A 12,755-nucleotide genomic window follows, 5' to 3' on the forward strand; every position below is an offset into this window, starting at 1 on the left:
AGTCAGAATGTAAGGCTTTACACATATCCCAATTTTATCTCATTAGCCTGTCAGCTTCCCTTGGTTTATTTGAATTTTGATTTTTATTGTCAAGCTTATGCTGATTTAAGAGTCTTAAAGCTATCTGGGAAACAATCAAAAGTCGTGGAGACTATCTTCCAAAAATTGTTGTATGCACATATATCTCAGCTCTTGAGGTGTATATGAATTAATATAATATCTTCCAGACCCAGGGATCAAACCCATGTCTCCTGCGTTGCAAACAGATTCTTTACCGTCTGAGCTACCAGGGAAGCCCCGTATGAATTAGTGCCAGTGTAAATTAAGTCCAGGAGGACTGAAGTCCACTGCCAGCCTGCAAGACAGAAGCCTTGTGTTGAACATTAACTCCAAGAGAGATGAAGTTCAAAACATACTGTGCCAACATAATGCCAAAAGAGCTGTTAGTTCTTCCCAAGAAATAAGTTACTATATATATATATGAAGTAGAAACAGTCATTGTGACCATTCCTTTATTTTGCCTTTGACAGGCATATACAGAGCACTGTATCATGAATAAAGTGAGATTCTGAAGAACCAGGTTTGCCTGGGGCAACTCTGATCTGTACCTCTTGTCCCAATGTAATTACTAGTAACATCATTCACTTTTAAAAGAGTTCAGGTTTAGAGGATAAATTATTTTGGCCACTCTTCTCATAACCCAACCAGTTCATTTTAGTATTTTATCTTGGTTAAATATTACAGAGCTGTAATTTGGCAGCTCTAATGAGGCTGCAGTCATATTTCTTTTCCATTTGAACAGATTGTTCCTTGTCCGTGGGCAATTGATAGCAAAAGTAACTGCAATTAAGGTCTACATGTGTTTAGTATTTTTTGTGAATCACCCTCTAGAGGGCACTGTTACATACATTTGAAATGATCCAGTTCCAACAAAAGTGGACTCTTATTTTACCTGAAAATCATAAATGCTCTTAAAGAACACATTGGAACCAATGTTGTGAGTAAAACTTATCTTTTGCAAAGCAGTAGAGAAATATTAAAAATTACTTCATTAACATTCTGAGCATTTTTTTCATTGTAAAAACTGAATTTTGATGCCTTGAATATACAGTGATTCATTATAACAATTATGCATGGACTAAAGAATCTGCATATTTTATGCTTCTTTCATGTTTTTCCTAATTAATGATTTTACATGGTTAATAATTTCAACATATTCTGCATCACATAGTTTCGTGTTTATATAAAATAAGCACTATAAAATGAATAGTTCTGATCTACTTGTTTAAATATTACTTTCCTTTAAAAGAGAAAACAGAAATGCTGGTTTTTACTTTATGACCTGAACCATGTGATAATGTATTCATAGAATTCTAGTATTTATAATGTTTCTTAGAGATGGTGTGATTACTTTTAAGTCATTAGTAGATAATTTGTTAGCTCCTAATAATCAAAAGTATATTGCCTGTGTTTCACATTTTAGATTTCCTAATGTAATGTTCTCTTTTTAGAAAAGGTGGACAAGTCCTATTTTCAAGAGAAGATGACTTTTAACAATTTTGAAGGATCTAAAACTTGTGTACCTGCAGACATCAATAACGATGAAGAATTTGTAGAAGAGTTTAATAGATTAAAAACTTTTGCTAATTTTCCAAGTAGTAGTCCTGTTTCAGCATCAACGCTAGCACGAGCTGGTTTTCTGTATACTGGGGAAGGAGACACCGTGCGGTGCTTTAGTTGTCATGCAGCAGTAGATAGATGGCAATATGGAGACTCAGCAATTGGAAGACACAGGAAAGTATCCCCAAACTGCAGATTTATCAATGGCTTTTATTTTGAAAACAATGCTGCACAGCCTACATTTTCTGGTGTCCAAAATGGTCAGTACAAAGCTGAAAACTTTCTGGGAAACAGAAATCATTTTGTTTTAGAAAGGCCACCTGAGACTCATGCACAGTATCTTTTGAGAACTGGACAGGTTGTAGATTTATCAGACACCGTATACCCAAGGAACCCTGCCATGTGTAGTGAAGAAGCTAGATTAAAGTCATTTCAGAACTGGCCAAACTATGCCCACTTAACCCCAAGAGAGTTAGCTCGTGCTGGACTCTACTACACAGGTGTTGACGATCAAGTACAGTGCTTTTGTTGTGGTGGGAAGTTGAAAAATTGGGAACCTTGTGATCGTGCATGGTCAGAACACAGGCGACATTTTCCTAATTGCTTCTTTGTTTTGGGCCGGAATATGAATATGCAAAGTGAATCCGATATCATGAGTTCTGATAGGAATTTCCCAAATTCAACAAATGCTCCAAGAAATCCAGCCATGGCAGATTACGAAGCACGGATCATTACATTTGGGACGTGGATGTACTCAATTAACAAGGAGCAGCTTGCAAGAGCTGGATTTTATGCTTTAGGTAAACTTTATTATAAAACTAGGCTAATAAATAACTTTCCAACTGTCTCAGGGCTCCTAAAAAGTAAATAGGTGCCATTTGCCCCCCAAACTGGTAATATTTAGGTGTAAGCTGGCATGGTTAATTTATGTTAGTATTCTGTGAACTCTTATGTTGAATCTGTAATATACCACAGGAATTTATGTGGAAAAGACTACCATATTATGAGTAATATGTATCTTTGTGTAACTGTCTTTTGGAGAAGAATGACATGCAAAAGATGATAGATATCCCTGCTAGAAGAATAGGTCTGATAGTAATACTGACTATAATTTATTGCACACCTGTATGTGCTCAGTAGATGTACTACATGCATTTTCTCTGTGCCTCACAACAGCCCTGTAAGAAGAGTTAACATTAGAGAGTTTACCTTGGCTGATGTTAAAAGTGATACCTGCCTTTTGTACATAGACTATATACTTGAAAGCAGCCCTATATATTTGAAAGATGTCTTATTGCTTAAAATGAGCACTTTTCAAATGGACTGCTGTAGACATGTCAGTTGGAGAAGGAAATGGCAACCCACTCCAGTATTCTTGCCTGGAAAATCCCAGGCTTTTTACAGAAGAGCCTGGTGGGCTACAGTTCATGGGGTCGCAAAGAGTCAGACATGACTGAGTCAGCACAGACATGTAAGTAGGGAAGGAAAGGCCATCAGTGTGATGGCTTCCAGGAATATTCAGAAAAATTATACCATTATATATCTAACCCATTTACCTTAAAATTGAATAATGCCCCAAACCAAAATATGGAGTATTTCTATGTTTTATTTACTTAGTATCATATGACAGTCTTGAAAGTTTATTGTCATATAGCTATAACCTTAGAGAAATTTATCCTGTAATTTCATTATATTCAACTTTATTGTTAAAGTTCTATAGTTTGAAAAAGTAAGTGTAGTATTGATGACCCCAAATGACATGTTGTTAATAAAGTAATTACAAAGTTTTTACATAAAAATTGGGGAATTTTTATTTTTGTCTCCTGTAAGTGTTAGTCGCTCAGTCGTGCCCCACTCTTTGTGACCCCATGGACTGCAGCCCACCAGGCTCCTCTGTCCATGAGATTTTCCAGGCAAGGATCCTGGAGTGGGTTGCCATTTCCTTCTCCAGGGGATCTTCCCAACGCAGGGATCAAACCCGGGTCTCCTGCACTGCAGGCAAATACTTTACCGACTGAGCTACAAGGGAAGCCTCCTGTAAAATACCTCAAATTGAATCAGTAAATTTAGTGTGTGTTTCCTCCTCAAATGATCTTATCTATTACTTAGATGTGAATTCAGATGTCTTCTTTTAAGGTGTGAGCTTTTCATGTAATTTAGAAATGCTTAATTTGATAGTATTTAAAAGGCTATTCTTGTGTGAGGTTGTAATTGCACAAATACATGTGTTTTTACTTGTGTGTTTCTTAGATGAAGGTGATAAAGTAAAGTGTTTTCACTGTGGAGGAGGGCTAACTGATTGGAAACCCACTGAAGACCCTTGGGAACAACATGCTAAGTGGTTTCCAGGGTAAGATATTTAAATGTTCATTCCGTGATAGGCAGGTTGACCAGTGCATGTGCAGCGGGAAGACTTGAATAACTTTTCACCTCAACTGTTTTTACCTTCACCAATGGCTTGAAATTCATACCATGTTTATAAAAACGGGGTCAACTACTTTATATACATTAAAGAAAAAACACCTAAGCCTTTTCCAGTGACCAAAACATTCATCATTTATATATCATACCTGTGACATTCAGATGATGCTATTTTTTTCTTCCCAATTATTTTTATTAGTTGGAGACTAATTACTTTACAATATTGTAGTGGTTTTTGCCATACATTGACATGAATCAGCCATGGATCTACATGTGTTCCCCATCCCAGTGGGTCATCCCAGTGCACCAGCCCCGAGCATTTGTCTTATGCACAGATGATGCTATTTCTAAACACAAAATTAGGAATATATGCTTTTATTGTTGTTGGAAGTAGGCTCTTTAATGATGGGCATGAGAGCCCATGTTATCAAGGAGATTCCTTAAGAACCCATCACACCCCCTAGCAAATATTACTGAATCTCACTGATTCTAAGACATACAGTTGTTCACATTTTCAGCTCTGAAGTCAGGACACATCTGGTGGTGGGTCATAATTTAATTGGCAGTGGTGATACACAGTATAGTAGTATACATGTATGCATATTACACATAGTATAATCATGCTGCTTACGGTCAGTGGCATCTTAGAATGATGGCATATTCTAAGTGTCTCTCTGCCATCTTGCCTCTTTAAGGCACACAGATGTGTAGTGTACAGTGATGTGAATTTTTGGCCTACAAAATAGTATAACTTAAAACTTCAGAATGATTTGGAAGTAAGTCTTAACCTTAAACACTCTTGAAAGGCTGAAAGCCTAAAAGATTCCTTTAAAATGTATAATTGGTTAATCTCTAAATTAAACTCGTTAAGATGAACTATTTAAGACTTGTTTTTAAATGTCAAGGTGCTAGTTTAATAACTTCTTTAAAAGCTGAACGTTCTCAAGTTGATATTTTTGCTCTACTAATATTAGCAAGGAGATCCAACCAGTCCATCCTAAAGGAGATCAGTCCTGGGTGTTCATTGGAAGGACTGATGCTGAAGCTGAAACTCCAATACTTTGGCCACCTGATGCGAAGAGTTGACTCATTGGAAAAGACCCTGATGCTGGGAGGGATTGGGGGCAGGAGGAGAAGGGGATGACAGAGGATGAGATGGCTGGATGGCATCACTGACTCGATGGACATGAGTTTGAGTAAACTCTGGGAGTTTGTGATGGACAGGGAGGCCTGGCGTACTGCGATTCATGAGGTCGCAAAGAGTCACGACTGAGTGACTGAACTGAACTGAACATTAGCATATTAAGATAACAAAGGGAACATTTTTTAACATTAAAATGATAGTTGGATAGTGAATTGAGTAGCATTTTATTTTGTGGATCTTTAGAAATATAAAAAAGCAAGTTAATAGAATTAAGATGATGAAGATTCTATCTTTACTTATACTTTACTAATTGATGAGCTACTAAAGTTTAACCTTCTTTTATTTGTTTAGCTGTAAATATCTGTTAGAAGAGAAGGGACAAGAATATGTAAACAATATTCATTTAACCCATTCAATTGAGGAGTCTCTGGTAAGTCACATATTGTAGAATACACATTTTCAAATATTATGTAATTTGTTTTGCGCATTTCTTGGTGTAAAATTCACAGTATAGTATTTTAAATTAATAATGTATGATGAGCCTAAATGGGAGATCTTGAAGAGTGCTTGTTTTTCTCAAGCTGAAGCAAATTTGTGAAAAGGAGATCAGGATGAACCGAATTAAGTATCACTGTAGGCGAAAACGGACTTGAAGAACTAAAACACTTAAATTCCTCAGCCTTCTGAAATTAGACTTGTATAATGTGTTTTGTACTGATAGTTTTTAACTTTTCACAGACAGTATTTAAAATCTCAAAAACATACCTAAATTGATAATGTGGCCTGGGGTGGCTAAGGCATCAGTACTTTGTGGAAAGAGCCCTGGACTAGAATGGGACACAGGAGTTGCCATTATGGCCCTGCCGTGAACTGTTTAATCTCCCTGAGCCTCAGCTTCTTGTCTGTAAAGTGAGTGGACTGGAATCTTTTAACTTCCAGCTTCATCAGGCTATGCCTCTTGTGAATATTCATATGTTGAATTGGAATAAAGCTAATTTATAAATTCATGATAAACATAATTTTTCAAATTGAGGTAATTGCCTTCTACCAAAAAGAATTCTAACATAATTCTTATTTGTATTTTAGGCGGGAACTGCTGAAAATGCACCATTGTTAACTAAAAGAATTGGTAAATATACTTTTTTAAAATATTTTAATTTCATTGCCAATTTATTACAGTTATTATTTATAAGGTAGAAAGGTAAGCCGATTTTTTCAAGGTATTTTTCTTTGAGATAAGATTGCTATAAACTTAAGAATTAATGAAGTGCCTATACATTTCAGTTCAGTCACTCAGTCATGTCTGACTCTCTTTGCGACCTCATGAAGCACAGCACACCAGGCCTCCCTGTCCATCACCAACTCCCAGAATCCACCCAAACCCATGTCCATCAAGTCGATGATGCCATCCAACCATCTCATCCTCTGTCGTCCCCTTCTCCTCCTGCCTTCTATCTTTCCCAGCATCAGGGTCTTTTCCAATGAGTCAGCTCTTCCCATCAGGTGGCCAAAGTATTGGAGTTCCACCTTCAACATCAGACCTACCAATAAACAGCCAGGACTGATCTCCTTTAGGATGGACTGGTTAGATCTCCTTGCAGTCCAAGGGACTCTCAACAGTCTTCTCCAACACCACAGTTTAAAAGCATCAATTCTTTGACACTCAGCTTTCTTTATTGTCCAACTCTCACCACCATACATGACCACTGGGAAAACCATAGCCTTGACTAGACGGACCTTTGTTGGCAAAGTAATGTCTGCTTTTCAATATGCTGTCTAGGTTGGTCATAACTTTCCTTCCAAAGAGTAAGTGTCTTTTATTTTATTTGTTTTTCATTTATTTTTATTAGTTGGAGGCTAATTACTTTACAATATTGTAGTGGGTTTTGTCATACATTGACATGAATCAGCCATGGTTTTACATGTATTGTAAGCGTCTTTTAACTTCATGACTGCAGTCACCATCTGCAGTGATTTAGGAGCCCAGAAAAATAAAGTCAGCTACTGTTTCCACTGTTTCCCCATCTATCTGCCATGAAGTGATGGGACCAGATGCCATGATCTTAGTTTTCTGAATTTTGAGCTTTAAGCCAACTTTTTCACTCTCCTCTTTCACCTTCATCAAAAGGCTCTTTAGTTCTTCCTTACTTTCTGCCATAAGGATGGTGTCATCTGCATATCTGAGGTTGTTGATATTTCTCCCGGCAATCTTGATTCCAGCCCAGCGTTTCTCATGATGTACTCTGCATAGCAGTTAAATAAGCAGGATAATACACTGCCTTGACGTACTCCTTTTCCTATTTGGAACCAGTCTGTTGTTCCATGTCCAGTTCTAACTGTTGCTTCCTGACCTGCATACAGGTTTCTCAAGAGGCGGGTCAGGTGGTCTGGTATTCCCATCTCTTTCAGAATTTTCCACAGTTTATTGTGATCCACACAGTCAAAGGCTTTGGCATAGTCAATAAAGCAGAAATAGATGTTTTTCTGGAACTCTTTTGCTTTTTCGATGATCCAGCGGATGTTGGCAATTTGATCTCTGGTTCCTCTGCCTTTTCTAAATCCAGCTTGAACATCTGGAAGTTCACAGTTCACGTATTGCTGAAGCCTGGCTTGGAGAATTTTAAGCATTACTTTACTATCGTGTGAGATGAGTGCAACTGTGGAGTAGTTTGAGCATTCTTTGGCAGTGCCTTTCTTTGGGATTGGAACGAAAACTGACCTTTTCCAGGCCTGTGGCCACTGCTGAGTTTTCCAAATGTGCTGGCATATTGAGTGCAGCACTTTCACAGCATCATCTTTCAGGATTTGAAATAGCTCAACTGGAATTCCATCACCTCCCCTAGCTTTGTTTGTAGTGATGCTTCCTAAGGCCCACTTGACTTCACATTCCAGGATGTCTGGTTCTAGGTGAATGATCACACCATTGTGATTATCTGGGTCATGAAGATCTTTTTTGTACAGTTCTTCTGTGTATTCTTGCCACCTCTTAATATCTTCTGCTTCTGTTAGGTCTGTACCATTTCTGTCCTTTATTGAGCCCATCTTTGCATGAAATGTTCCCTTGTTATCTCTAATTTTCTTGAAGAGATCTCTAGTCTTTCCCATTCTGTTGTTTTCCTCTATTTCTTTGCATTGATTGCTGAGGAAAACTTTCTTATCTCTGCTTGCTCTTCTTTGGAACTCTGCATTCAAATGGGTATATCTTTCCTTTTCTCCTTTGCCTTTAGCTTCCCATCTTTTCACAGCTATTTGCAAGGCCTCCTGAGACAGCCATTTCACTTTTTTGCATTTCTTTTTCTTGGGGACGATCTTGATTCCTGTCTCCTGTACAATGTGACAAACCTCCATCCATAGTTCATCGGGCACTCTGTCTATCAGATCTAGTCCCTTAAATCTATTTCTCACTTCTACTGTATAGCATAAGGGATTTGATTTAGGTCATACCTGAATGGTCTAGTGGTTTTCTCCACTTTCTTCAATTTCAGCCTGAATTTGGCAATAAGGAGTTCGTGATCCGAGCCACAGTCAGCTCCCAGTCTGTTTTTTTCTGACTGTATAGAGCTTCTCCATCTTTGGCTGCAAAGAATATAATCAATCTGATTTCAGTGTTGACCATCTGGTGATGTCCATTTGTAGAGTCTTCTCCTGTGTTGTTGAAAGAGGGTGTTTGCTATGACCAGTGCGTTCTCTCGGCAGAACTCTATTAGCCTTTGCCCTGCTTCATTCTGTACTCCAAGGTCAAATTTGCCTGTTATTCCAGGTGTTTCTTGACTTCCCACTTTTGCATTCCAGTCCCCTATAATGAAAAGGACATCTTTTTTGGATGTTAGTTCTAGAAGGTCTTGTAGGTCTTCATAGAGCTGTTCAAGTTCAGCTTTTCGGCATTACTGATCAGGGCACAGACTTGAATTACCATGACATTGAATGATTTGCCTTGGAAACGAACAGAGATCATTCTATCGTTTTTGAGATTGCATCCAAGTACTGCATTTTGGACTGTCTTGTTGACTATGATGGCTACTCCATTTCTTCTAAGGGATTCCTGCCCACAGTAGTAGATATAATGGTCATCTGAGTTAAATTCACCCATTCCAGTCCGTCTTAGTTCACTGATTCCTAGAATGTCTACATTCACTCTTCTCATCTCCTGTTTGACCACTTCCAATTTTCCTTGATTCATGGACCTAACATTCCAGGTTCCTATGCAATATTGTTCTTACAGCATCAAATCTTGCTTCTATCACCAGTCCCATTCACAACTGGTTGGCCTTAGGAAGTATCACTATGAACAAAGCTAGTGGAGGTGATGGAATTCCTGTTGAGCTATTTCAAATCCTAAAAAATGATGCTGTGAAAGTGCTGCACTCAATATGTCAGCAAATTTGGAAAACTCAGCAGTGGCCACAGGACTGGAAAAGATCAGTTTTCATTCTAATCCCAAAGAAAGGCAATGCCAAAGAATGCTCAAACTACTGCACAATTGCACTCATCTCACATGCTAGTAAAATAATGCTTAAAATTCTCTAAGCCAGGCTTCAGCAATACGTGAACTGTGAACTTCCAGATGTTCAAACTGGTTTTATGTACTGGGAACATTCGTTCAGAGGTTGAACAGATTTTCCAAGTTCGAGAGGAACAACTGTAGGCTGTACATTTTCATTTCTGTTAAAATTCCCCAAAAAAGAGTTAAGTGAATTTTTGTCAACAGAGTTTCTTTAGTTAGCCAAGATCATGAATCCAGTGTCCTATTGACATGCTATTACCATGATCAGCCCTAACCTACCTGTTCCTTATTGGATGCCTCTTTTGCCTTCCCCAGCTTCTTCATAAAGGGATGTGGTTTGGTTTGTTTATATCCTATTGCCTTTTTAGAAAGGTAGAGATATTTTTTTAATCACAAAGATTGTTTACGCATCATAGACATCTTTACAAACTAAAAGTGTGCAAAGAAAGATGTTAAACAAGAATGATATTATTATCCAACTTTTCAGAGAGGTTACGTGACCAGCCCACAGTTGCATTAGTGGTCTTCGGAATCCTACATCACACTACAGACCTCATTCTCAACCTAGTCATCGTGTTTTAAATATAAGCGTCCGGTCATTCCCCATTCCCTATACTCATGTTGTTGTTGTTGTTAATTACTAAGTTGTGTCTAACTGTTTTGCGACCCCATGGACTGTAGCCCACCAGTCTCCTCTGTCCATGGGATTTCTCAGGCAAGAGTAGTGGAGTGGATTGCCATTTCCTTCAGGGGATCTTCCTGACCCAGGGATCAAACCCACATCTCCTGCATTGGCAGGCATGTTCTTTACCACTGAGCCACTAGGGAAGCCCTCCCTATACTTAAAGTATCATCTATTTAGTATCTTAAAGATTAGAAGACAAGAGAATACTATATATGTACATATATATGCTTTTGACTGAGACTCTTGCTCTGGTTTAGGATTAGTGTTTTTAGTTGATTTGCATTTCCCTGATATCTAACAATGTTGGGCATTTTTTTCATATGCTTTTGGGCCATTTGTATGTCTTCTTTGGAAAAATGTTCATCTCCTTTGCCTTTTTTTTAGTTGGATTACTTGATTTTTTATTATGGACTTGTAATAGTTCTTTATATATTTTGGTTTTTTATACATATAAGTCCCTGTCAAGTATATGATTTGCAAATATTTTCTCCCATTCCATGGGTTGTCTTTTCACTTTCTTGTTAGTGTCCTTAAGAGTTTTATGCTTTTAGCTCTTACATTCAGGTCTGTGATCCATTTTGAGTTAATATTTTGTATATGGTATGAGGGAGAGGTTCATCTAACCATCACGCAGATCAAGATACAGAACATCTCTACCACCCTGGAAAGCTCCTTCAGGCCCCTTCACAATCGATATTTACCCTCAAGTTATATCCTGACTTCTATTACCATAGATTAGATTTGAACATCTTAAAAATGTAATCATACAATATGTACTCCATTGTCTCTGGTTCATCATTATGTTGATGTTTTGTTTATCATGTCTATGTGATTGATCCATGTTGTCTGTGGCAGTAGTTCATTCTTCTTCCTTGCTGTTTAGTATTTGAATATACCACAATTTACTTATCCATTCACCTGATAAATGACACTTGAGTTGTTTCCAGTTTGGGGCTGTTATAAATAACACTGCTATGAATATTCTTGTGTATGTCTTTTGTGGGTATATGTACTCATTTTTAATACTGAAGAGTGGGGAATTCCTGAAGGCCTAGTGGTTAGGACTTGGCACTTTCACTGCTGGGGGGTGGGGGAGGGAGGAGGGCATGTTCAATCCCTGGTCAGGAAACTAAGATCCCTCAAGCTGCACAGCTTGGAAAAGAAAAAAGGAAAAAAAAATACCCAAGAGTGAAAGTGATGAGTCAGAGGATAGAAGTCTCTTTTAGCACATCACTACACAATCTGGTAAGATTAGTATTCGTCAGGCAGACAAAAGATTAAGAACTTTGCCCAGGGAGGAGAGTGAACAAAGGCATGAAGTCAAAGCAGAGAGACTGTCTCCTCCTGGAACTAGAAGTAATTCCTTTGATTTACACCTAGGAATTGGAAGGCCAAGAGCTCTACTAAGCTCTTCCCAGGTGGCTCAGTTGGTAGAGAATCCACCTGCCAATGCAGGAGATGCAGGTTGGATCTCTGGGTCAGGAAGGTCCCCTGGAGAAGGGCATGGCAACCCACTCCAGTATTCTTGCCTGGGAAATCCCATGGACAGAGGAGCCTGGCAGGCTGCAGTCCATGGAGTTGGAAAGAGTGGACAGGACTTAGCGACTAAACATCACCACCACCACCACAGTCTGTAGTCCTACCTTGAGTGTCATTAAAGTGAGTTTGTATTAGGTTTCTTGCCTTATCTAGTCCACCCCACTCAACTGCAGAAACTAAGTCTGAGAGATAGGAAACTGATACATTGAAGGTCACAGACTGGAACTTCTTCTATTTCCCATGATTTTTTCAAAATAATTGTGGTGACTTGGTAAAGACGTCCACAGTTTCAGAATTTTTGAAGCACTTAACCCTTTTTGTACCTGTTTTACCTTGCCTTGTACTGTTTATCATAGTCTTTAAAGCACCTAATCTCAATTTCTAATACTACAAATACATACTCATTGTACTTTCAACTATTTTAAGATTCGGAAAGTGATTCTTCAGTGCCTAAATATTTCTAAATCCTGTTCCCAAAGCAGCTTTGGTTTGCTGGTTTGGTTTTGATGTTTTTGCTTGTTGCTTAAATTTTTCTTCTTAATGATACTCTGCTATTGAGTTGTGTTAATGAAAATAATTAAAGTCTGTGATTTTTTTCCTCACCAATTTTCATTTCAGATGATACAATATTCCAAAATCCTATGGTACAAGAAGCTATACGAATGGGATTCAGTTTCAAGGACATTAAGAAAACAATGGAGGGGAAAATTCAGACATCTGGGAGCAACTATAAATCACTTGAGGTTCTGGTTGCAGATCTAGTGAATGCTCAGAAAGACAATACACAAGATGAATCAAGTCAGACTTCATTACAGAAAGGTATGCATGCCTGTGTTGTAAAA

At 38.1% G+C, this 12,755-nt stretch overlaps 1 protein-coding gene across 3 annotated transcripts in view; it reads left to right on the plus strand.

Moving 5' to 3' along the window:
• XIAP (X-linked inhibitor of apoptosis) overlaps window positions 1-12,755 on the plus strand; it is a 41,369-nt gene that overhangs the window by 17,957 nt on the left and 10,657 nt on the right. For all 3 annotated transcript variants that reach the window (XM_061137088.1, XM_061137086.1, XM_061137087.1), the window contains 5 exons: window positions 1,512-2,420; window positions 3,871-3,970; window positions 5,537-5,615; window positions 6,272-6,314; window positions 12,532-12,732. In XM_061137088.1, the coding sequence (XP_060993071.1) occupies window positions 1,544-2,420; window positions 3,871-3,970; window positions 5,537-5,615; window positions 6,272-6,314; window positions 12,532-12,732 (1,300 nt within the window). In that variant the 5' untranslated portion in view covers window positions 1,512-1,543. The remainder of the gene's footprint in view (window positions 1-1,511; window positions 2,421-3,870; window positions 3,971-5,536; window positions 5,616-6,271; window positions 6,315-12,531; window positions 12,733-12,755) is intronic.

Source organism: Dama dama, chromosome X (genome assembly GCF_033118175.1).
Source record: "Dama dama isolate Ldn47 chromosome X, ASM3311817v1, whole genome shotgun sequence".
In the NCBI taxonomy this organism is placed as follows: domain Eukaryota; kingdom Metazoa; phylum Chordata; class Mammalia; order Artiodactyla; family Cervidae; genus Dama; species Dama dama.